This window comes from Prunus mume, linkage group LG1 (assembly GCF_029339155.1).
Source record: "Prunus mume cultivar Tortuosa linkage group LG1, ASM2933915v1, whole genome shotgun sequence".
In the NCBI taxonomy this organism is placed as follows: Eukaryota; Viridiplantae; Streptophyta; class Magnoliopsida; order Rosales; family Rosaceae; genus Prunus; species Prunus mume.
In genome coordinates, this window is record NC_142698.1 from 12,027,838 (window position 1) to 12,054,852 (window position 27,015).

At 37.6% G+C, this 27,015-nt stretch overlaps 1 protein-coding gene and 3 pseudogenes across 3 annotated transcripts; 3 read left to right on the top strand and 1 right to left on the bottom strand.

The window, feature by feature from the left end:
• Positions 1 to 7,871: 7,871 nt before the first annotated feature.
• Positions 7,872 to 10,738, top strand: LOC103337655 (putative receptor-like protein kinase At5g24010 pseudogene; annotated as a pseudogene). The gene has a single exon (XR_016123205.1). The product of XR_016123205.1 is annotated as a putative receptor-like protein kinase At5g24010 pseudogene (transcript).
• A 1,719-nt stretch (positions 10,739 to 12,457) lies between these two features.
• LOC103337333 (putative receptor-like protein kinase At2g23200 pseudogene) lies at positions 12,458 to 15,231 on the top strand (annotated as a pseudogene). The gene has a single exon (XR_016123206.1). The product of XR_016123206.1 is annotated as a putative receptor-like protein kinase At2g23200 pseudogene (transcript).
• A 5,151-nt stretch (positions 15,232 to 20,382) lies between these two features.
• Positions 20,383 to 22,335, bottom strand: LOC103337342 (UDP-glycosyltransferase 84B2-like). The gene has a single exon (XM_008240504.2). It carries the CDS (start codon positions 22,161 to 22,163, stop codon positions 20,751 to 20,753), a length of 1,413 nt encoding a protein of 470 aa, XP_008238726.2. The 5' UTR covers positions 22,164 to 22,335; the 3' UTR covers positions 20,383 to 20,750.
• Positions 22,336 to 25,787: 3,452 nt separating this feature from the next.
• On the top strand, positions 25,788 to 26,898 carry LOC148921036 (uncharacterized; annotated as a pseudogene).
• The last annotated feature ends 117 nt before the right edge of the window (positions 26,899 to 27,015 follow it).

Below are 27,015 nucleotides of genomic sequence, written 5' to 3' on the forward strand. Positions count from 1 at the left end.
GTTCTTTTGGCACCAAAGGAGGAAGGGCAGCGTCATAGTATTTTTCGTTCCCTCTGCTCAATCAAAAACAAGGTATGTGATGTGATCGTCGACAATGGAAGTTGCGAGAATTTCGTGTCAAAGAAATTGGTGGAGTATTTGCAGTTATCTACGGAGCCTCATGTCAGCCCTTACTCACTAGGTTGGGTTAAAAAAGGCCCTTCGGTTCGTGTAGCTGAGACTTGCCGAGTGCCACTGTCAATTGGTAAGCATTACAGAGATGAAATATTATGTGATGTTATTGACATGGATGCATGTCATATTTTGTTAGGGCGACCTTGGCAATTTGATGTGGATGCAACTTTCAAGGGACGAGATAATGTAATTCTGTTCTCTTGGAACAACCGGAAAATTGCAATGGCAACCACACAGCCCGCAAAGCAATCTGTTGAGCCCAAGACGAGGAGTTCTAGTTTTCTAACCCTAATTCACAGCGGGGAGTTGAACGAGGCTGTCAAATAAGCGGAGTGTTTTTGTCCCTTGGTGTTGAAGGGGTTGTTGAAAATTGGCGGAGGAGAAGGTGACATTCCACAAGATGTGCAGCAGATTTTGAATCAATTTCAGGAACTACTTTCTGAAAATCTGCCAAACGAGCCTCCTATGCGGGACATCAAAGACCAAATTGACTTGGTGCCTAGAGCTAGCCTTGAATCTGCCCCATTATCGAATGAGCCCCAAGGAGAATGACATCCTGAGAGAACAGATTGAAGAATTATCTGGAAAGGATTTATCCGGAGAGTTTGAGTCCTCGCAGTTCCTGTTTTGCTGGTTCCAAAAAGACAAAACTTGGCGAATGTGTGTTGATAGACGGGCAATCAACAAGATAACATCAAGTACTGAGTTTCCCATTCCACGGTTAGAAGATATGCTGGATGTTCTTGGCGGCTCAAGGGTGTTTTCAAGATAGATTTGCGAAGCGATACCACCAGATTCACATACAACCTGGAGACGAATGGAAAACAGCGTTCAAGAGCAAGGACGGATTATTTGAATGGTTGGTGATGCCATTCGGATTGTCAAATGCACCTAGCACTTTCATGCGACTCATGAATCAGGTTCTTCGACCATTTATTGGTTCTTTTGTCGTTGTTTATTTTGATGACATTTTAATTTACAGTACCACAAAAGAAGAACATCTTGTGCATTTGAGACAAGTTTTAGATGTGTTGAGAGAAAATAAGTTGTATGTGAACCTTAAAAAATGTACTTTCTGCACAAATAAGCTACTGTTCTTGGGTTTTGTTGTTGGTGAGAATGGTATCCAGGTAGATGACGAAAAGATCAAGGCAATCCTTGATAGCCAGCTCCAAAGACAGTTCAAATTGAAGCTTCCATGGCTTGGCCACCTTTACAAGATTTGTGAAGCATTTTAGCACCGTTGCTGCACCTATCACAGAATGTTTGAAGAAGGGCCGTTCAATGGGGAGAGGAGCAAGAGAGAAGCTTTGCAGAAATAAAGAAAAGCTTTGCACCGCACGGTTCTAGCTCTTCCAAACTTTGAGAAAGTTTTCGAAGTTGAATGTGATGCCAGCGGTGTGGGAGTCGAGCTGTGCTCTCACAAGACAAGCGGCCAATTGCGTTCTTTTCTGAAAAGTTGAGCGATGCACGTCAAAAGTGGAGTACTTATGACCAAGAGTTCTATGCGGTTGTTCGAGCTTTGAAGCAATGGGAGCACTATCTTATCCAGAAGGAATTTGTTTTGTTTACAGATCATCAAGCGTTGAAGTATATTAACAGCCAGAAAAATATTGATAAAATGCATGCTAGATGGATGACTTTTTTGCAGAAATTTTCGTTCGTTATCAAGCATACTTCCGGCAAGACCAATCGTGTGCAGATGCTGAGTAGGAGAGCTTCATTATTAGTCACGCTGACTCAAGAAGTTGTGGGGTTTGAATGTCCGAAGGAATTATATGCAGGTGACGATGATTTCCGGGAAATTTGGATTAAGTGCACTAATCAAGAGCCAATGGCAGATTACTTTCTCAATGAAGGTTATTTGTTCAAAGGCAACCAGCTGTGTATTCCAGTTTCTTCTTTGAGGGAGAAGCTCATTCGGGACTTGCATGGTGGAGGGTTGAGTGGCCACCTAGGCCGTGACAAAACAATTGCATTGTTGGAGGAGAGATTTTACTGGCCACAGCTCAAACGTGATGTTGGAACTATTGTGCGCAAGTGCTACATTTGTCAAACTTCGAAGGGGCAGGTACAAAACACTGGATTATATATGCCATTACCAGTTCCTAACGATATTTGGCAGGATCTTGCTATGGATTTTGTCCTCGGATTGCCCCGAACACAAAGGGGAGTGGACTCTGTATTTGTGGTGGTTGATCGGTTCTCAAAAATGGCGCATTTCATAGCCTGCAAAAAGACTGCCGATGCATCAAATATAGCCAAACTGTTTTTCAGGGAGGTTGTTCGCTTGCATGGGGTTCCTACATCCATTACATCTGATCGTGACACCAAGTTCTTGAGTCATTTTTGGATCACTTTGTGGAGACTGTTTGGGACTACTTTGAATCGTAGCAGCACTGCCCATCCCCAAACTGATGGCGGTGAGGTTACAAACCGGACATTGGGCAATATGGTGCGGCGTCTGTGGAGAAAGCCGAAACAATGGGATTATGCATTACCGCAGGTGGAGTTTGCATACAACAGTGCAGTCCATAGCGCTACTGGGAAGTCTCCATTTTCCATTGTTTATACTGCTATACCTAACCATGTTGTAGATTTGGTGAAACTGCCTAGAGGCCAGCAAACCAGTATGGCAGCGAAAAATTTGGCTGAGGAAGTGGTAGCCGTTCGAGATGAGGTCAAGCAGAAACTTGAGCAAACAAATGCTAAGTACAAAGCTGCTGCGGATAGGCATCGACGTGTTAAAGTGTTTCAAGAAGGCGATTTTGTGATGATATTTCTGAGGAAGGAGAGGTTTCCAGTTGGCACTTACAGCAAGCTTAAACCGAAGAAATATGGTCCTTACAAAGTGCTCAAACGGATCAATGATAATGCATATGTTATTGAGTTACCGGATTCCATGGGAATTTCCAATATTTTTAATGTTGCAGATTTATATGAGTTCCGTGAAGATGAGGTTCTTTATCCAGATCATAACTCGGGGTCGAGTTCTTGAGGTGGAAGGACTGATGTAGAACAGATGGCGATTTTATCACGGTTGAGCAAGAAAAGGGACGTGGTGGGAATTTGCAGAATTGTCGTCCGAGCTCCGATTAGGGAGCAAAATACCATTTCGAAAAGGGAACGATGCCACGAGTCAAACTCACTACTTTGTTGTGATGTACGATGGATTTTGGCATTCTGGAGTCGTTTGGCCTTTCAAAACTGCATTCAAAGTTCGAAGTTAATTCCAAAAAGTTCTTTTTTCCGTTTCGAGTTACATAGTTAATTCCCAAAATAAATTCTGTTTTTTTCAGTTTGAGTTACGTAGTTAAGTCTCCGAATTAATTCTGTTGTTCAGTTTTATTTGTAATAACTCCCCTAGCAGTTACAAGGGTTGAGAGTTGTGTATTTAGACGGGTTCGTCTAACGTTTTTTGGAAGTTCATATTTTAATCAAATTAATCAAAGAGAGTTTCTCTTAATTTCTGGTGGATTCCAGTTTCCTTGTTACTCAAGGTTTTCGTTTGAAACCTTATTTGCTTGTGCTGCGTCACTATCCAACCATGCTCTTAGCCTAAACCCTGGGCAGTAGGATCATGATACAAAACAATTCAAATTGAAAGAGACACAAACTCGTGATTAAGAGCAGTGGCGAAGCCAGAATTTCATGTGTGTGGGGGCCTCTCACAAAATATAAACAATAAAAAATTTGAACTCACAAGACATACCAAAACATCAAAAATCATATTATGTATTCATGACAATCATCATTGTTCTTGACGAGTTTTCATATTTTGAAATCGTTGCATAACAACCTCGTCATCTATACTATTGAAAATGTCTCTCTCAATATATGCAATGAAGCAATCATTTATACATAAATTGAAGATCTATTAAAATCAATAAAAAGAAAAAAAATCAAAATTTTATGAACTAAAAATAAATAAAGAAAGAAAAAAATAAAAAAGAGAACTACTAAAAAAACTTTAATTGAATAAATTAACCTAATTAAAACTTGATAGTTTAATATGGAGTTTGAGAGAAAAACTCACAGGTAGTGCATTGAGAAAGTCTACTTTGTTGCTTGTGTATCTCCAAGAAAGGAGAAAAATGGGTTACGATTTTATCAATTTTTTTAGAAGGGTAAATATATAATAATAAGAGCCATAAACCTTTGGAAAAAGGAAAGGAAAATGGCTTACGCTTGGTGGAAAGGAAAACATGATTTGGCTGCTGGCCCACGTGATAAAATAAACATATTAATTAATATAGATTATTCATTAACAGCAATACATATTACATTTTAAAAGAAGAAAAAAAAAGTTGAGTGGGGCCAGTGACTGCACTGGTCCCTACGTGCCTCCGCCCCTGATTAAGAGTGTTATGAAATATGTTTAAATGCCCTGGAAAATATTATGGATAGGTATATCTCAAAAACCTCATGTCTCATATGAATCCTGGAACTCAATCATTTATTGATCAGGGATTTTCCAGCGTATGGGGAGATTAGGTGATGGTTAGGTCACACGTGGCGTTGAATTTTCCGGCGTGTTGACAGACCTCGTACGTGGCGTTGGATTTTTTGGCGTACGGGGAGATTATGTGATTATTATGTCTCACATGTAGCGTGGGATTCTTCCGGCGTGTGAGACAGACCCCATACGTGGCATTGGATTTTCTGGCGTATGGGGAGATTATGTGATTATTAGGGAGATGAATTAAGGATTGTTATACTAAGTTGGGAAAGAAAGATGTTTGAAAAAAATTGTGTTTGGCAAGTTGGGATTTAAAGAAAAGGGAAAGGGAAAATTTCTAAAGTCTATCATTTCATATTACTGAAATTTATTGTATGTTATTGGGACTAGGATGTTTGTAGGAAGAACTATGTGTAGCTTGATCCCTCAATAAGGGTACGTAGGTAGCCTAGGGTCCCACCAGTGCAGACGCTGACTAAAATTTACTCATGTTGTTTTATCGAGTTTGGTTCTGACCTTGGCGTTGGTCCTGAAACTTGTTTGAAACGGAGGAGTGATTAGATAATTGTTCATACTCCCGCTTGGCTACGGGAGGGTGGTGTTAGTATGTTGTGGTCGAATTAGGGGCAAGACCCGTTTGGATTGTTATACGATTTATGCTGAGGCCTTAAACTACTCGTGATTGTGTTAGGAGGTTAAAACTTCGTATGTTGGATATTTGGGAAGTTAGATTATGGAAATTGCATTTGGCATTCATAAGTGTGTTTGAATTTATATTTGCCTTGTTTAAGGTACTATTTGGTTTAAGGACCTTGTTGGTAGTTTGGTTACAGATTATTTGAATGTCGAAGGCCGACTTTGTGAATTGCATGAAATTATCTTGTGCATGTTGCTGGTTAGGGATATTAAATATGTTTTATGCAGGTTGAAATTCTGGGAAATGTTCAAATTACAAGGAGACTCACTAAATTTCGCAGAAAGTCTCGTGCCTTTATTTCTTTTTTAAAAAAGAGGTTATAGTTTTAGTGAGTGGGCCCGACATCAGTGTGATGTCGTGAATTTCACAGATTCGTCTCGGGTTTTGAAGAATTCGGGCGGGTCCTATCAGAGGGGCTGGTGGCTAGTGTAGTGTTGATGAGGGGGTGGGGCTGCGTCGTAAAGGGAGAAGAGATGGTTTTTGTTTTTACAAATTTATAAATAAATCCAATTCTAGACATGTATTTATAAAAAAAACTCAAACACTATTTAAACATAGAAACACACCCAAAATCAACAATTGTATATTTTTTGGGTGTGTTTATAAATGGGTTTTGAGTGTGTGTAATGATGGGTTTTGGGTGTGTTTATAAAGTGTTTTAGGTGTTGGGTTTTTTTATAATTTCAGACCCCATTTTGGGTGTTTTAGTGAAACTCCATTTTGTTTTTGGCTTTTATTTTTTTAAAATGTTATTTTATTATTAGTTTACTTTAATAATTTAAGGGTGTTTTAGGAATAATGGTGGGTGGAAAAATAAGATTTTATTTTTTTCAAAATAGTGGGTGGGGAAATAGGACAGTAGGTGGAAATAGCAGCACTCATTGTGATGAAGGTGTTGAAGAATACACACAATTTCACATCAGAAACTTAACAAAATAGAAAGTCTCATATAATGAATGGATCCACTCCTAATAACATCGAGATCTTTTGTATAAAACCTCACACCTGCTAAACAGGTGGTTAAGTTGAAGACAATATCAATGTTACTAGTGGTGGGCCAAATGTTCGTCCCTCTAAAATCTTAACAGAATGCGATCATACTAGACTTTTGAGAGATCATCTATAATCTCGTAAAAACCCAGGAAAAAAAAAGAAATTTGGGAGCAATCAAGTTACTTTTACAAACCAGTAAAAACCGAGGAAAAAAAAAATCAATGAATGAAGAAATATGAAGAGAGGTGGTAAAGAAGGAGAGGGAGATGGTGGGAGGTAGAAAAGATGGTGCAGTGAGGTGTGACCGTGTGAGGGTGAGACGAGAGACAGAAGAATTCTAAAAAGATAAAATAATAATAATAAAAGGCGTAAAAGGCTTATTCCACGTGGACAAACAAGTAATAAAAATTATTTATTTTTAATCATATTAAAATTAAAAATTAAAAATCAAAAGAACAAGGAAACAGCTCTCCTCTTTCCTCACGGTATATTTGGAAAACTCAGGTGGACTACTAATAGGCTACAAAAGCTACAACGATAATGGAGAGGCCATCCGCCTAAAACAGGTCAGTTTCTTGACTCGCTGCTTACCAGTCGTTTTAATACATACGCAGTGTTCTTTGTATCATTGTGGACCATTGATGGTTCTGCTGAGCCGGTCCATTGATTTTGGAGGCCCTATGCAAATATGAATGTCGAGACCCTATATATACAAGTAGGGAAAAAAAAAATTCATATAGAAACAAAAAATTTTGACATGGGAAGAACATATTCGGAAAGAGCTTCCCAGAAAAATTTCTTTAGTCACCCTTCCAAATCACAGAGCTGATAAATTGATTTTCCAATTTAAACGCTTGGTGAATTCTCATGTGAATAAAGGAGGGAGAAAAGAACTGTGATTTTGGGGAAAGGGCTAAAGCTTGGGTTTTTACAATCCAAAATTTGATAGAAGATGGTGGTATAATGATAATGAAGAGAAATGGCTTTATTTTGATGGAGGAGAGTGAGAAAGACTTGTTGAAAGAGAAAAAAATATTAGAATGGTTTTGCAGCTTGAGAGTCGAGAAGAGGAAAACACAGGTTTCAAATCATAATAAATAAATAAAAAGAAGAGTTGCAGTGAGAGTTGGGAAGAGGAAAATGAATTAAATTAGGGCCTCTACTCTCTAAGTCGTAGAATTTGTTGATAATTAATATTCAATTCAATTTTGATTTTGGTTTTGGTGCCTTGCATGTGGTGTTGTGAGGTGATATTTAATATTTCATTTTTATTTTCATGTTTTAATTAATTTAATGGGTTGACTTAGAAAAATTTGGAGACCCCAAAATTTTGGGGGCCCTATACGGTTGCACACCTCACACCTCACACACCCCATGGGCCACCTCTGCTGCTGTTCTCGTCCAAACACAGAAAGACAGTAAAGACGAGTCATCAAACTTGTGACAAGAAATAACTGAAACACCCAAAATGTCCTCTTTTGTATTTGCATAGTTTACGAAATATAAGGGAGAATTAAATAAATCTACCATACTTTTGCTTGGAATTTTCTAACTGCAGACTTGCATGGTTGGTGTTTCAACTTCGAAGTCCACGACTTTCCTATTCCAAGTCTTTGTTTGCCATAATTTCCATTGTCACTCAGCTCAGATGAGCTTTCCTTCGGCTACCAATTAGCAAAATCCAGCAACTCCATTAATTCTCATGGAGAGCCTTCATAACCATAAAATCCATATCCCTCTATTTTCTCTGTTTTTTTTTCTCCTCCACTTCTCATCCCTTCACTTTCTCTCTTTAGCATGTGAGCCACCTCATAAGTATTTCGTTAATTGTGGGTCTAAAGCTGATGCAAACCTCAGTGGCCGGGTGTTCACTGCAGACTCGAGTTCTGGTTTTTTGTGCACAGAGAAAAGCAGGGCCATTGAAAGAACCAACCAGTCGCCAAGTCCGTACCAAACAGCAAGAATTTTCAGCCAGCAATCCTACTATCAGTTCGGGATCAATGAAACCGGTACTTATCTTGTACGCCTGCATTTCTTGGCTTTCTCCTCCGAAGTTAATCTCTCCACAGCTCTTTTTGATGTTCTGGCTTTTCCTAATGTTTCAAATTCTGGATTCAAACTGTTAAGCAATTTCACTGCTAAGAATAGTAGCAACTCTCCTTTGATAGAGGAGTTCTTCCTTGGGATTGATCCTGGCACATTTAAAATATATTTTGTTCCTCAAGCATCATCTTTTGCATTTGTAAATGCCATTGAAGTCTTCCTTGCCCCTGCAAGTTTCAAGCCTGAGAATTACAGCAGTAGTTTCCCTTTAGTTCTGCGTACAACTTACAGGGTGAATGTTGGAGGCCAGAAAATCGAACCAGATAATGACGCAATATGGAGAAAGTGGGATACTGATTCTATTTATCTGTCTAATTCAAACGCTGCAGTGGATAGCCAACCCTCCTCACAGTCGCTTAATTGGCAGTCATTTGAATCAGATGGTTTCGTTGGTGCTGCTAGTGATTGTATTGCTCCATATTCAGTTTACCAGACTGCCAAATTGATGACCACTAGAGCTGAGGGATCCAATCCCTTCAACATAACCTGGTCTTTTAATGTGAGTGCGGATGCTAGACACCTCGTCCGGGTTCATTTCTGTGGCATTATCGGTCCGGCTGGTAATTTTGTATTTAACTTGTATTCAAATGGAATTTTTATTAAGACGGTTGGTGGACCCGATTTCAGTTTTAGTAGACTGTACTCGCCTTTCTACTATGATTTTGTATTGAGTTCTAATAGATCTGAATTCATTAACATCAGCATAGGCCCTAGCATACACACGACAACAACAAACAATTCCTTTCTAAATGGACTGGAAATGTTGGAGATAATAGAGGGACCAGCTTTAAGTAACCCTCCAGCTTCTGTTTGTAATATGAAAGGGCGCAAGAAGATAAAGATGGGTCTTGTGGTTGGTTCAGTTATTGGAGGCCTGTCACTTATCTGCATTCTGATTGTCGGAATCTTGTTCGGTTTGAAATACAGAACGGCAAAGCGTGTTGAAACTTCGGAATGGTCACCAATGCCTGCATTTGGAGGAGGGAGTACCCGCAGCAGGTTGACTGATGGAACTATTACTGGTTCCCCTATGAATTATCTAAATCTTGGGTTGAAGATATCTTTTGCTGAACTTCAGCAAGCAACAAACAACTTTGACACAAAATTGTTGATAGGTGAGGGTGGCTTTGGGAATGTCTACAGAGGAACTCTGTTGAATGGCAGAAATGTCGCTGTCAAGCGAGGTAAACGAGATGAGCAAGGGTCAGGCCAAGGCCTTCCAGAATTTCAAACAGAGATCATGGTTTTGTCCAAGATTCGCCACCGTCATCTTGTTTCCTTAATTGGGTACTGTGATGAAAGGTCTGAGATGATACTGGTCTACGAGTTCATGGAAAAAGGGAGCTTGAGAGATCATTTATATGATTCAAACTTGCCTTGCTTGTCATGGAAGCAAAGGCTTGAAATTTGCATTGGTGCAGCAAGGGGTCTTCATTACCTCCACACAGGTGCAGCTGGGGGAATCATTCACCGTGATGTTAAGTCCACCAACATCTTGTTGGATGAAAACCATGTTGCCAAAGTTGCTGACTTTGGCCTTTCAAGATCTGGTCCTCTTGATGAAACACATGTCAGCACAAATGTTAAAGGCACTTTTGGTTACCTTGATCCTGAATACATAATGTCCCAACAGTTGACAGAAAAATCTGATGTTTTCTCATTTGGCGTGGTTCTCCTTGAGGTGTTATGTGCAAGACCTGCTATTGATACAACGCTCCCAAGAGACCAAATGAATTTAGCTGAATGGGGAATGCTTTGCAAGAAGAAAGGGTTGCTTGAACAAATTGTTGACTCTTCAATCAAGAATCAGATTGATCCTAGCTCATTCAGAAATTTTAGTGAGACAGCAGAGAAATGCTTGCAAGAAGATGCTAATGATAGGCCTACAATGGGTGATGTGCTATGGGACTTGGAGTATGCATTCCAGCTCCAGCAAACAGCAAAGCATAGAGAACCCCATGAAGACAGCACAGCCAATGCTTCATCAGCGTTTGTATTGCCAAATGTTCAGCGTTTTCCTTCAGTTAGCTCCACGATTAACATAGATGATCTGGCTCTTCCCGGAGACGATGAATTAGATACGACAGAAGTTGAAGTTTTCTCCCTATTGAGAGTTGGTGATGCCAGATAGATTTGTTCAGTTTGTAAGGTATATTAGTTAACCTTGTTTAAGTTTCTTTAGGCTGTAAAAGCTAAGTTTGGTATGCCTTGTTAATTTTAGTCCCATCTTTGATTATTGTACTACAACTGCTTTCCCATCTTTAAGATGTGATAATAAACAGAAGCAGCTAACAAATTCTATGATCGTTAAACTTCTGTTGATTTGGAGTTTCACCGCGTTACCCCAGAGGAGTGTCTTACTTAGGTTCATACATTACTCCCTGCTTTATTCTGTACTTTTCCCTGAGACTATCCAGCCATGCTCTTAGCCTAAACCCTGGGCAGTAGGATCATGATACAAAACAATTCAAATTGAAGGAGACACAAACTCGTGATTGATAGTGTTATGAAATATGTTTAAATGCCCTGGAAAATATTATGGATAGGTATATCTCAAAAACCTCATGTCTCATATGAATTCTGGAACTCAATCATTTATTTATCGGGGAAAAATTCTTGCACAGATGCTTTAGCTAGTTTAGGCCATCAGGTTGATGGTTCACAGTACAGTCGTCTGGCTTTGAAGTCGTTAATAGCAAGCTTTTTGACCCAAAAAAATGACAAGGGACACTTAGGTGAAAAAGGTTCTGTAAATGCAAATAGAACGTAGGAATAGGTAGCAAAATTAAGATGTCAAAGAATGCGTAAGTTTAACTCCAAATCGCAGGAGATCTTCCAAAATTAAGGTTAGCTTCTGGGTTTGCTAGTAAAAAGTAGCTTTTTTTGGCCAACACTTGACAAGCAGCCACAAGACGAACAGTTCTTCTTGCAAACAATCTTCTTTAGCATCGTATCATGTTGATGTAGTTGTCCATGTTGTTGACCTCATATCGTCCCTAGAGCTAGAATAGCTTCAGTAATGCTTTACTTTCCCATTGGAAACTAGTAGGCAAATCCTGCATCTTTTCCCTGGAAAAGTTACACTTCAAAGGTATACTTCCTTTAATTATTATGGACGCATTTTTATTGTTAACCTTTAGTATTTAGGCTTATGAACATTTTTATGTGTGAGGTTGAATCATTCAATCCCACAATAATATTCCTTGGAGTGATAAATTTTGTATGAGGCTTGAGGTAGACCAAATGATACACTTGCATAGTTTTTCAACCATTGCTTTTTCTTGGTTGAGCTGTGGTGTTATCCTTTTATCCTTTTGACTCTTTTGTATCCTTTTGTTCCTTTTAGATATTTGAAAACTAGATAATCTCTTCTTTAAAAAATGGAAAAAAGTTCCATTAGATTTTGAGGAGGTGTCAAGGAAAACGGAGAAAAATATTACTAAACTAAGAACTAGTTTTAGGATTCCTAATTTCTGTTTTAATACACATTTGCTTTTTATTAAAAAAAGACTAATCTTTAACTTCTTTCAAGATTTTATACATATTCTACAATATAAATATTTTTAATCAATATAAATTAATTCTTTATAAGAAAAACATGTTGAAAGTCTATAAGAAACTCTTCAAAGTATCAAAGTGGCTGTAAAGCAATGTGTGATGAAGGCTCTTTGATGGGTTATATTTTGTGATTCAAATGGCACTTCTAAATTATCACAAATTATCATTTATTAAAGCACAAAAAGAAAAAATGATTGTCAGGTGGACCAGTGTCTCATCCAATGCAAAACACATGAAGACGAGCGCCATCAAACTTTTTCTTAGTGGAAGAAACTTTAGTCAATTATATGGTTCACTTTAACTAGAGAAAACTAAGATACCTAAAATGTCCTTTGTTGTATTTGCTTAGTCCATCAAATATAAGGGATATTTACAGAAATTCCACCCTAATTTGGCTTGCAATTTTCTATTTTCCAATGTGCATGGTTGATATCAGTAGAATTAAAGCATCCATCTTAAAATCAATTGCCTTTAATTTCCTGACGTGGGATTCTCTCAACAAACATTTATCAACTTTGAAAGTCCGCAACTTTTCCTATTCCAAGTCTTTGTCTTGCATAATTTCCACAATCATTCAGCTCCAAATTCCATTCCCTGATGAGCATTGCTTCGGTTAAGAATTAGCAAAATCCAGTGACTCCATTGTCTGCCATGGAAAATCTTCATAACTGTAGAACCCTTGTCCCCATGTTTTCTCTGCTTGCTCTTCTCCTCCACTTATCATCCTTTCACTCTCTGTCTCTAGCTTATGAGCTCCCAGATGAGAATTTCATCAATTGTGGATCAGATGCTGCTATAAACTTAGATGGCAGGACGTTCATTGCAGATGATTACTTCTCCTCACAGAACAGCAAGGCTGTCAAAGCCAGCAACCAGCTTCCAGATAATATATCAACTCTCTACCAAACAGCAAGAATTTTCAGCCAGCAATCCTACTATAAGTTCGAGGTCAGTGAAAACGGTACTTATCTTGTACGCCTGCATTTCTTGGCTTTCTCCTCCTCAGTTAATCTCTCCACAGCTCTTTTTGATGTTCTGGCTTCTCCTAATGTTTCAAATTCTGGGTTCAAACTGTTGAGCAATTTCACTGCTAAGAATAGTAGCAACTCTCCTTTGATAAAGGAGTTCTTCCTTGGGATTGATCCTGGCATATTTAAAATATATTTTATTCCTCAAGCATCATCTTTTGCATTTGTAAATGCCATTGAAGTCTTCCTTGCCCCTACAAGTTTCAGCCCTGAGAATGACAACAGTAGTCTTCCTTTAGTTCTGCATACAATTTACAGGGTGAATGTTGGAGGCCAGGAAGTCACACCAGATATTGACAGAATATGGAGAAACTGGGAACAAGATGATAGTTATCTGTCTGATTCGAACTCTGCCAAGGAAATCCGCTACCCAAATAAGCCTAGTTATTACAATGGAGAGCTTAATGATCCAGCCACTCATTTCATTGCTGCTAATGATTTTATTGCCCCGGATTCTGTTTACCGAACTGCCAAAGAGATGAATATTACTCCTAGCAGGCCATTCAATTCCTTCAACATAACCTGGTCTTTTAATGCGAGAAGGAACGCTAGGCACCTTGTGCGGGTTCACTTCTGTGACATTATTGGTCAACCTGGTAATATTGTATTTAATTTGTACTCGAATGGCAACTTCAGTAAGAAGGTTGGTGGATATCAGTCCTTTTTCTCAACAGAGTCAGCTACTCCTTTCTACTATGATTTTGTGGTGAGTTCTAATGAATCTCAACTCATTAGCATCAGCGTAGGTGCTCGGAGAAACTCTACAAACAAAACTGCCTTTCTGAATGGTCTGGAAATGTTGGAGATAATGGAGAGCTCAGTTTCAGTTTCTGATGTGAAAGAGTCTCTGAAGAAAAATGTGGGTCTTGTGGTTGGTTCGGTTGTTGGAAGCCTGTCTTTCATCTGCATTTTGGCTTTTGGAATCTTGTTTGGTTTGAAACACATAAGAAGGTTGACTGCGATTCGTGGGGTGAAGATATCATTTGCTGAAGTTCAGCGTGCAACGAACAACTTTGACGACGAAAAGCTGCTTGGTGAAGGTGGCTTTGGGAATGTTTACAGAGGAACTCTCCTCGATGGAAGAAAAGTAGCTGTCAAGCGAGCTAAGAAAGGTTCACGCCAAGGCCTTGGAGAATTCCATACAGAGATCAAGATTTTGTCCAAGATTCACCATCGCCATCTTGTTTCCTTAATTGGATACTGTGATGAAAAGTCAGAGATGATAATTGTCTATGAGTTCATGGAAAATGGGACCTTGAGTGATCATTTATACGCTTCGGACTTTCCTCGTATGCCCTGGAAGCAGAGACTTGAAATTTGCATTGGTGCAGCAAGGGGTCTGGATTACCTCCACACAGTTGCAGCTGGGGGCATCATCCACCGTGATGTTAAGTCCAACAACATATTGCTTGATGAAAACAATGTTGCTAAAGTTGCTGACTTTGGCCTTTCAAAACATGGTTCTGTTGATGAAACTCATGTTGTCACCAAAGTGAAAGGCACCCTTGGTTACCTTGATCCGGACTATGCGATGTCCGAACAGTTGTCTGAAAAATCTGATGTGTACTCGTTCGGGGTAGTTCTTCTTGAGGTGTTATGTGGAAGACCTCCTATTGATAGAGATCTCCCAAGAGATGAAATAAATTTAGCTGAGTGGGTGCTACATTGCAAGACGAAAGGGTTGCTTGAACAGGTTGTAGACTCTTCACTTGAGGGTCAGATTGATGCTAACTCACTGCGAGTATTTAGTGACACGGCTGAGAAATGTCTGCAAAAAGACGCTAATGATCGGCCTACAATGGTTAATGTGCTGTCTGACTTGGAGTATGCATTAAAGCTCCATGTAGCACTAAATCTTAGAGAACTTAGTTCTGAGGACAGCACAGCCATTGCTTCATCAGCATTCATATATGTTCAGCGTCTTCCTTCACTTAGTTCCACAGTTAACGCAGACGATACAGCTGTCTCCGCGGACGGATCGGTGGACACAACACCAAGCCAAGTTTTCTCCCAGTTGAAGTTTGGCGATGCCAGATAAGGATAAGCTTGTGTGTTCTGTGAAGTACTAATATTACCCTCGTTTTTAGTTTCTTGCCAGTAAAGCTAACTTTGGTGTAGCTGTGTTGATTTTGGTATTGTCTTTGATTATTGTACTATTAGCTCTGATATCTCATCTTTAAGATTCAACATAGTAGTGTTGTTTCTCATCTTTGATTGAACCCACTTGACTCTTGTTACGTGAGGAGAGATAGAGACAAGGGGCAGTGCCGCCGAGACATGGAAATTTTTCTCCTTGTGCTTGCGTCGCGGCGTGGCCTCTGACCCAAGCCTTGCAAAATTGGCTAGCTTGGGCTGTAGGATCAAATGCAGAAAAACATTCAAATTGAAGGGGACTCAAAACTCGTGATTGATACTGATACTGAACATGTTAAAATGCTCTGGAACTAAAATATCTCTTAGAATCTCAGATCACAAATGGGTTAGGGAACAAAAGCATATTTATCAGGAAAAGAATTCTTCCAACGGTTGAGGTTTCAATCTAAGAAAATAAATCTGTCTTTTGAATTTTTTACTTGTATCATACAATTTGTATGCTTTTTGACACTCTTGGCTCTGCTACTTTAAAAAGGTGGTTTTTTTTTTTGACTTAAAAGCATTCAACTCAAAATTAATTGGTAACGATCGAAAGACCCAATATATTATGCACTGCAATGAAAAGCTTCAAATTTCTACTGGAATACTTTTATAGTTTCTAACACGATCCCTTGTAAGCAGCCAGATTGTGGTAAATATGTGAATCAATTAAATTCTAGAGCGCATGTGATCAAATTGAACCAACGAATGAATGAAGTGCATGCTCTACTATCACGATACAATTTGAGCATGAGATCATCAGGAGGACCAAAATATAACATAAACATACTGTTAAGTAAGGCTTCAAATTTCCGGCGTGGGATTTTATTTTCTTTTTTAACTACAAATTGCAGCAGAGCAGATCATTCAGAGTCACAGTTAGCTAATTGGCTTCTGATTTTGCTAGCAGAAAGCTAGAGAGTTGCTCTAGAGTTTGCAGCAACAAGTCGGTATACGAACTATTTGAAAAAATTAAGCCAATAACAATAAGCTATAACTTCTAAGAAGTGTGTTTCGTTTCTTGAATTTCATAATAATCCGTTGCAAATATACATATGTTTAGGCTACAAACATCCACATCTGATGATATACATAAAGAAGAATTACATGATGATTGAAGGAAGCCATTAAAAAAGTTTTAAAAGTATGCAATTAAGCTAGTGGCCAGAGCCCTTCCTACTTGGTCCAGAAGCCAACGTAGACATTTGATACCTTACAAAAACCTTGTCCCTCTTCTTCCTTGCAGTTGCAGAGCTTGAAAATGAAGGTTTTGATCCGATCAATCTATGCCCATTACCAGAAACTTTGGAACGAAGAGCTCTACATTCAACTTGAACAACAACAACGTTGGACTGTGAGAAGAACACTAGCGCCATCAAAACTAATAGACATAAGCGAAAGTGTCTCATTCTTGATGCTTCAAGAACTATAACTTGTTTAATGAACCTCTTTCTTCCCCCCAACTATATAGGATGATTCTTTCAACTATATTCTCCTCCTAGGCAAAAAGAATGGAGCAGAAAAAGATTGGCTTTGTGGTTCTTTGGCATCTTCATTTCATAAGCTATTTAACGTCCTTTGTTATAAGGGGTGGGAGGGATTGGGTGGCAAAGGACGGTGTAGAGCTTTTTGGTTGTGGGATCCATTAAAAGAAGTGTTTTTGACTTTGACCCGAACTTTTCATTTTCCTATTGGTCATGACTCATGAGTTCAGGCGCAGACGGTGGGAGTAAGCTTCAATTTCACATTGAGATTGAGCTCTACTTGGCACAGTCCACGCTTGACTTCTCCTCGAGACGAAGGCGACTCTCAGCTGTTAATGCATTGTGTAGGTGATTTTTAGTTGTTAAGATGTGCTTAGATGGACGATTATTGAGAGCCCGATGAAGAATTGTTGACTTGAACAACTGTCCTTCTCCTTCACATTTGGATTAATTTATGACCCAATTTTGTGACTTGCCAACATGGTTACATGGGTTACCGGCCTCCGACCAAACAAAAAAGAACATGGGTTTACTCGTTTGAGTAATGTCACAGGGTCGGTTGGTGCACATTGCACACTTCTTGGGTTATAAGTAGGTGCATGATATACCAAATCAAATTTGAAATGTGTGCTGCGAAAAAAGGCCCCCAAGTTGTTTGGGGTTCTCAAATGTCAATGTCACAAGACCCACATTTCAAACAATGGTCTAAATGGTTCAATTACACTAAATTAATGTTCACCTTTTATTTTTCACATTCCTTCTTCTCTCAAAACCAGCCAGCAACAAAGCAAAGCAAAGCAAAGCAATGATACCATGAAAACTGGATCCACATATGTCAATTTCATGGGAATCTCAATTGGTGGATATTAATTTATATTTTTTTAGGAAAAAGAACCAGTTGGGTATTTGTTTTTAGTACTGTTGTCATTAGTAAAAGGAATTAGATGGGAGTGGTGGAGGAATTAAATTAAATTTCTTTTAACTTTTTAAATAATTTATAATTATATTAATTTTGTAGGCTTAGCAGTCAAAGTAGTTATTCCTATATCTGGTATCATAGCCATATAAAGCCTACACTTGGTATCAACGCTTTTGGTATTAAAGATAAATTTATTGGATGATTGTTGCTCGAGTCGAAGTAAAAAGGAAAAAAAAGATTTTTGAGGGCAGGGGAGTGAAGATAATGAACTGTTGAACAAAGGCAGAAGAAAAAATAATTAATTAATTGCCTACATCCAATAAATTGTGACCAAGGGATTCATTTATAAATAAATTGCACAGCCTTTTAAACGAAATTCAAAAAAAGCCCAAGTTTGATAATATGAAATTTACATGGTAACCATAGAATTTGACCAACTAGTTATATTCTCCTTGTGGATGAAAAATATAATAAAGCATTGATGATATTATTAGAATCAATCCCTTTTTTTCTTCCTTTTGTTTTGATGGGTAGAATCAATTCTTAGGTGGTTTGTTTAGTTTTGACTTTGCAAAGATAACTAGTTTTATAAACGGACATGTCTCAACTAATTTTACAAATATTATTGTGGACCAGAACACATATTTACTTACTATGAATGAAGAAATTCATGGATTGGGCAACTTAGATAGGGTAATAAATGAATTGGAACCAGTAATTCTTTGAGACTTTTAAAGATTAAAAAAGTAGGCTTTTATGAGTATGATCCTAGGGGACATAGGAATGCTTTATCAGGGACAAGGTTCCCTTCTCATGCTTGCCGTTGAGATGGTAGGCTACTTGGCTAGACCGACAATCGAATCCTCCAGGACATAGCTTGGTTTTTTGTACTTGTTCCCTTCCTCTCATCAATAAAATTCTATCCTTTCTTTCAACAACAACAAAATTGAATCGAATCAACTACTCATCCCTAGTTGATATTTTTCATGATTTTGAAGGTATTTAATTAAGGATTTTAACGTGAAACCTACATAATTTTTTATGGGTAGTGCCAGACTTACCACATTTTTTATACCAAATTGTGTACCACCTCTCTAATAAAGGTGGAGCCCACCAAAACAATGGGGCTCACCTCTATTAGAGAGGTGGTACACCATGTGGTATGAAAATGTGGTAAGCCTAGCATTTTCCATTTTTTATTCCTAATGTGTTAGTAAACACAAGGGAAATGATGAATTGGAATTATTCCAATACCCGTGTGTTAGTAAACACAAGAAAAGCAGTAATTGGAATCATTCCAATACTCATTATTGATTAGTACAATATGCCACTCAATTTTATTTTATTTTTTTAAAAAAAAACAAGTATTATGTTGTTAGGTTCTATAACAATATAGTATGTATTTGTCTATCCCTTGCAATTTTTTTTGCTTAGCATGTATTTGTCTATCCATTTTTTGCAATTGTGAACGTGTATTGGTCAAAGTTTAATTTTAGTCTATTCCATATATATGATTCTCTGATTACTTTGAATTGATTGCCCATTTTGTTTCGATTTATAAGTTAAGGAGATGTTCATTGTTTTAATTTAAATTCAGTCCATATATTTTTTTCAGTTATCAAAAGATTTTTAAAAGAAAATCAAAGCTTGAGTTAGTGGATGAACGATTGTTTGGTTGCATATATTGAGAAATAGTATAGATGACTGCTTCAATTATAATTGTAATGAATATGCAATATGACTTTTTATATATGTGATACATATGATGTTTTGGTATGTATTGTGTGTTCAAAAAAATTTATTGTTTATATTTTGTGAGAGGCCCTTCCACACATGAAATCATGGCTCCACCACTCACCTCCTTAAATAAAATTTAAGGAGGAATTCAGAAATTGAAAAAAAAAAAAAAAAAAAACACACACACACACACACACGCAAAACTTCAATCATACTCCCTATTCACCTTATAAAATAGGAAGATCTCTATGAGTTTCTAAATCTCATGAACTCCTCCTACTCAAATTTAACTCAAAGTGTTTTGAATGCCCAACTCAGATTTATAACCCGATAACCACCACCCCATAACCCATTTCATTAAAAATACAATTGATATTCTTTTTTGGGAGTTGATAAAAGTCATCAGGTATTTTTCTCATATTGAAATAATTAGGGAGAAATTACATCTTAGCATGTTAACATTTTGATAATTCCAATAAAGAATTTTTAAAAAATACCAAAATATATAATCTATATGTATATATGTATATATTATATAAGCTACGGAAAATGTAATGAGTTGCTAGAATGTCCTTCATAAACCTACAAAAAGTCTAGCATGTTTGACATGTTATATTTCTAGTTCAGTTTTGTTTCTTTTCCTCCCTCAAGAATGGTTCAACAACCATAGCCCTGAGTGACCTTAATTTTCCCTACTATTCTTCTCTCTCATGATATAGAAACAAAATTTTGCCGAGTAGTTAGCGAATTTCATTTATATTAATGTGCAAGAGTTGTTGACCAAAAAAAAAAAAAAAGTGCAAGAGTTGAAGAATCTGGGATCCCAAAATATCAAGGTCAGCTATGTCCCCAACCTGCCCAATGAGAAAGACTTCTATGAAATAAAGATATCACTATTTATTATTATTTCCTATCAATAACGTTATCACAGACGTGATAACACTTACACGTGACATTATTGGTGAATATAACTTTTCTTTTTTAAAATTTCTTCTATTTAATCTTTTTCTTTTTCTGTTGCCGACACTCAAGAACATGCAACTTTGTAAAGTCTTTCTTATCTTTTCAAACATTAAAAAATACATTTAAAAACCAACTTCGTAAAACTCAAATTATATAATAAAAATTAAATACTCAATAATTGGTGCATGAAGTACAAGTCGACAATAGACAATCATGAACTTTCTGAATTTTATCACCTCAACTCAACCTTATCACTTCATTACCTTATTGGCTTTTAGTACTTCACTACTTCCCCAAGTACTTTAATGTTTGATCCCACTTTGTTTTCATAGTAGATAATGTCGTGTTTACAATTATTACGTGAAAAAAACAAAACATTTGAAATTGAAACCCCTCCTAGACAAACCAAAATAAAAAAATAAAAATAAAAAAAAAAATAAAAACAGAAAAACAGAAAAACAGAGCTAACCTAGATGAATGATGAGTCAAATTATAACAGTTCCTAGAAAGATTTCCCAGAAATTTCCCTGATAAATTGATTAATATTCAGGTCAGAAGAACCACCATCTTCCACTGCTTTCTTTGCTGCTTCCTTCAACTCCAAAGCTCTCTTCTTCATTTCTTTAGCCCTTGGCCCATCCACAACCTCCTCAATGCATCTTCCCATTTCTTCTGAGCCAGCAATCCCATCTTCCCCAACCCTAATTCTCACACCAACCCTAAACACATCAGCCAAAAGCTTGGCATTTGTGGGCTGATCAGTCCACTCTGGATAAACTACAACAGGCACACCAGAGGCAACAGTCTCAAGTGTAGAGCTCCACCCACCATGGGTCATGAAGCAAGCCACTGCCTTGTGCATAAGCACCTTCTCCTGAGAGCACCAATTGACCACCATGCCCCTCTCTCTGGTCTCTTCTAAAAACCCAGATGGCAATTCACCTAACTTCATCTTGGAGCCTTCCGTTGGGGCCTTTAGCACCCAAAGAAATGGTCTTTTGCTGGTTTTCAATGCCATGGCAATGTTGTCTATCTGAATTTGTGACAAAACAGTCACTCTGCCAAATGAGGCATAAATAACAGAGGAGATTGGCTGCGTGTTGAGCCATTCTATGCAGGACTCTTCAGCCTCCCACATGTCAATGTGAAGGGTATTGTTATCATCTTCTTCTGCTCTGCCCAGTATAAATGATGAGACCAACGGGCCAATTGGGCGAATTGGAATGAGTGAATCCATTGAGTCTATGATGTCCTTCTCGAGCTCATAAAACGAATTGCCCAAAACCCAACTTGCCTTCTCTGAGCTCTGAACTGAATCTGATATCAGCTTCTTAAAATGGAAAGGAGTTGGAGGGAGGATAGTGCTAGGAAGATCTTTGACTTCTAAATTTGGAATTCCAGGACAACCCAAAATCTCACTTGGGTTCATTTCAAAGTTTGGATCAAATGGGTTGATTTTTTTAGAGTATCTGTAAAGAATTGAAAAGGTTGCACAAGATTGGTTCCAAAGCAAGGCACAAGGGATGCCAAGTTCAGCTGCTACATCAGCAACCCATGGAACAAAGGGGTTGAAAATTATGCAGGAAATTGTTAGTTTCTTGACGAAAGTGAGGTTTTTGATGAGGTTTGAGAGGTTTTTGGAACCTGAGATTTGAAGGGTGGTCAAGGCCTCTCCACCCTTCTCACGGTTGAATTCGGCCGTGAGCCCATCTGAGAAGAACTCAAGGTTGATTTTGGGGTTTTGGGTTGTGAAAGTGTTGGAGTTTAAAAGGGTGTCTCTTGCAGTTTCAGTCATGGCAAGAGTGACAAAGACACCCTTGGATGCAAGACATCTGGCGAACTTGAGCATAGGATTCATATGAGCTTGTAGTGCCACAACCAAGAGAACACATATTTCTTCTTTATCAGCCGCCATGCCTTTGTTTTTTTTTTGTGAGAGAGAGAAAAAGAGAGAGAGAGAGAGAGAGAGAGAGTAGCAAAATAATGGCTAGCTACTTAGCTACTTCAGCTTGAAGAAAACACGGGGTAGTGAGGGATTTAGGCAATGACAAGATCAACATGTGGTCTGTTTTTATGCTAAGTGTCTAGTTAAATAACTTAAAACCTTGTTCTTGTTTGGTAGGGCAGAGTATCGTTTATATTTGTTCCCTTTTTGTATCCGGATGCCTCCTCCATCGTGTTGTCAGCCTATTTTTTTTGCCCTTTATTTCTTAATAAATGTTTTGAAGACAAAAGAAGAATATAGATTTTGATGCCTTGTATATCTGTGGGTAAAATACTGGGAGGTTGATTTAATTCACCCTCTATTTGGATGAAATAATTAAAAATTACATAGAATTCTAAAATGATATAATTTATATTTCCATCATTTCATATCAGACATAAAGGGAGTAAGACAACCGCATTAAATGCGATTTTGTTCAATTTTTAGTTTTAGAAGTGAATTAAGTTGGATCGAACTGTGCCCACTCCTTACTTTTAACCCCAAAAAACTTGCCCTTAATGATAAAGTAATACCAAGTTACCAACTAATGTATTATCTAATTATAATTTTCTTCTCAATATTGAAAACTGTACGAATTTCAACATCAAAGCTAAGCTGTGTGTGAGAGTGATTTTGTGTACTGACATAGCTAGAGTGAGAGGAAAGAAAAGACAGTAGCAAAACGCATGGCTAGATCGATATAATCATATAACTAAAACAACATAAGGTCAAAGGCAGTGAAGGGACACTGCTCAGGCAATGACTAGATGCCATATCATATTATATTACCCAGTTGCTTAATTAAATCCTCCTTTATTTTGAAGGGCAGAGTATCACTCATTTGTTGGCTATCTGCGCTCTCATTTTGGATCTGGATGCTTCCTTCCTTCATCGTTGGCCACATGAACCTCTCTCTCTCTCTCTCTCTCTCTCTCTCTCTCTCTCTCAATAACTGATTGAGTCCCAAAAAAAAAAAAAGACTTTGATGCAGATCCTCTACCTCCCTAGCACAATAATCTTGCATGCTATACGCATGGAATGTTTATTTAATTTTTTTAGGACATCTCTAATCATCTTCTTTATTTTGTAACTTTAATTAGTACTTCGTCTATACACATTATGGAAAATAATCGTGACCTTTCTTATATTTTTAATCTCAACAAAACGATAAATGAAGTGTTTTCCTCAATTATAATAAATTACATAAATAATTACTTTTTCTCTCCTTAAATTTAAAAGCCTTTTGAGGTCGGGTTGTTTTTGTGGTTGGGCCCGATTGTCTTTATTTTTGGGAGTGGTAGGGCTAGGGGTAATGCCATTTTGGGCTAACCTTTGTATTGCCCGGCCTTTGGGCCTTATTGTATTTATTTGCTTCGTGATTGCTTTGTTCATTCCTCTTCCACGTTCCTCTCCTGTACATAACTTTTTTCTTTGTCTGAGTTTGCCAAAACTAGTTGAGTCCCACCTATCGTCATAACTTTTAAGAATCTCTTTCTTTCACAAAGAAAACAAAACACCCATTTGCTTTTCTCATCCTTCGAATAATATTCAATTTGTTGTGGGCAGTCTGTTTTGCAAATGGAAATATATGTAGGAGTTAAATAGAATTTCTGTACCAAATTCTATCCTTATCAAACGGGTTGTGTAGTCCAAGATTTTGAAGAAAGTGATTTTGACCCTAAGTAAGTAATGTCAAACGGGCATTAAGACAACTCAAATTCAATCAAGCAGTACAAAATAAAATAACACCATAGAGGTTTGCCAAAAAAGTCTTGCATTTGCTTGTCATATTGCATTCAACAACTATCGTAAATAAGATTTGAATTCAAAATTTCCTCCGACAAATCCGTAAATCAAATTATCATGGAATCAGGGGCGCACTTAGTCATGGGGGTTTATGAAATGAGTGGTTCATTCCACATAAGATTTACGTATACAATGAGATAATACATGAGACTAAACTAGTGCATCTTGCCATGCAAGAAATGTGTTTCAAGTCTTGGATGGAGTTACAAGGAACCACAAACAGACCTGCCTTTTTTGGTTTGTCAATAATGGTAGGCTATAAAAATGTGTGAAGTCCTTAAACTCCTCTAAATAAATTCCACCAATACCATTACGAAGATAAACATTTTTAACGCAGTATACTATATAGTATATACCTCAGTATGCTCATACGATACGTCAATCGATTAAAAAAATGTCATGTATAAAAACTAAAAGACAGATTTAGTTTACTTACATGCATGGCAACTGACAAACAAAGTTTTCTTATTTTTCTTAATTATAAAATATGAATAAATGGTGTCTAAATCAATGTACGTGTATAAGTATAGGTATTTAAATATGAATTTGTATCTTATCATGGAGCTGCTATGATGGCAATTTTGTCACAAATAAAAATAAAAATAAAAAAGTAGGTAGTCCGTATATGATTTAATGTTTACTTTATATATATATATATATATATATATATAAAAGACTATAGAAATTATAAGTACCAAAAAAAAAATATTCATTAGATTTTAAACTAATAACTTTAGCTAGTCAACTCGTTGAAAAATTTCTGATTCCGTCTTTTGCTAAATTAGTGCACGACCTTGCCATGCAAGACATGAGCAGGTCTTGAAAGGAGTTACAAGGAAAGCCCAAACAGACCTTCCTCTTTTGGTTTGTCAATAATGGTGGGCTATAAAAATGTGTGCGGTTCTTTATCTCCTCTAAATAAATTCCAATACCATTAGGGAGAAAAACAATTTTAACACACTATACTATATAGTATATACCTCAGTATGCTCATACGATACGCCAATCGATTAAAAAAAATGTAATGTATTAAAACTAAAAGACAGATTTAGTTTACTTATATCCATGGCAACTGAAAAACAAAGAGTTTTCTTAATTTTCTTAATTATAAAATATGAATAAATGATGTCTAAATCAATGTACGTGTATAAGTATAGGTTTTTAAATATGAAGGTGTTTCTTATCTTGGAATTGCTATGGTGGCTATTTTGACAAAAATAAAAATGTAGGTAGCCCGATTGGCCCCTTTTCCCAATTGATATATTACAACTAGGAAAATTGACTGGTCCTGAAAATTCCAATAAATCGTTCAAGTCACGTTACACTGCAGCCATGGAATTCAAATCAAACAATGCATATTCTAATTTGACCTCTTTTTTTCTTTGATTCCCCAAAACTGCGAGAACTTTCTGATGGCTTTATAGCAGCCGGCTAGCTAGTAGAGGGCTTAATATTCAATACTGTTTCCATCATATATATATTATTTTCTTCCTCATTTTCTAACTTGGACTCGCAACCAATCTTTCCAATTCTTATTTCTACATGTTAGCGAGAGAACCATCGATGTTGCTTCCTAATTGCAGCACATGAACAAATGGCATGCCATGAAAGATTGGAAATGTCATGTTTGTTTGAAATTCGTATGATATATGCTGCATGTGAAGTATCTTAGTCAAACAAGCCTCGTCTCAGAGTCTAACTTTCTTACCAAATACTGAGGTTATAAATAGGCCAGACCAAATACTTCATCATGCAGATCACACAAAACACAAACCAACAACACACTCTCTCTCTCTCTCTCTCTCTCTCTCTCTCTCTCTCTCTCTATTCGTTTTTCAATTGTCCAATACCAACATGACAACCAAGTTTTTCAGTTTGCTGCTTCTTTTGCTGAGCTCCACATTCATTGCAGTAAGTGCTCGACCTTTCAATATCATGAAGCACAGAAACTCTGGTCGTAGTGCAATTGGAGGTTTCTTTGATGGGTTATCTCTTGAAGCCATCAAAGAATCGGGCCCTAGCCCAGGTGTGGGGCACCAGTTTACCAACCAACAAACCCTCGGAGGGATTAAAAGCTCAGGCTCAAGTTCTGGCACAGGAAATAAATTCACAAATGTTGAGATTCTTGGAGGCATTAAGGATTCTGGTCCAAGTCCTGGTACTGGACACAAATTCACAAATGTTGAGACTCTCGGAGGGATTAAGGATTCCGGCCCAAGTCCTGGTACTGGACACAAATTCACAAATGTTGAGACTCTCGGAGGGATTAAGGATTCCGGCCCAAGTCCTGGTACAGAAACAAATTCACAAATGTTGAGACTCTCGGAGGGATTAAGGATTCCGGCCCAAGTCCTGGTACAGGAAACAAATTCACAAATGTTGAGACTCTCGGAGGAATTAAGGATTCCGGCCCAAGCTCTGGTACAGAAACAAATTCACAAATGTCGAAACTCTCGGAGGAATTAAAAACTCGGGCCCAAGCCTTCATACAGGAAACAAAGTAACAAATGTTGAGATCCTCGGAGGGATTAAGGACTCGGGTCCAAGCCCTGGTACAGGAAATAAATTCATAAATGTTGAGACTCTTGGAGGGATTAAGGACTCGGGTCCAAGCCCTGGTACAGGAAACAAATTCACAAATGTTGAAACTCTTGGAGGGATTAAAGACTCAGGCCCAAGCCCTGGTACAGGACACAAATTTACAGATAACACCCATCAATAGATATTTGTGATCATCTCAATAGAAACTAGAAATATTCGTTATGTATTTTCTCATTTACATTTTTTGTTGATTTGATTTATATTTATACTCCATGTATCTTCGAGATAATATAATTTATGTTCATGTCATTTCATTTTATATTTTTCTCCCAAATTTGTCTTTATCATGTAAGTAAGGTTCCATACATGTTTCCAACTCTTATACAACGAAGCTCATGTACCCGTCCCGTTTCTACTTTTTATACTAAATGGAGAG

What these genes read in the sequence shown, in the direction of transcription:
- LOC103337342 (XM_008240504.2), bottom strand. Translation starts at nt 22,163, where the DNA reads ATGGCGGCTGATAAAGAAGAAATATGTGTTCTCTTGGTTGTGGCACTA.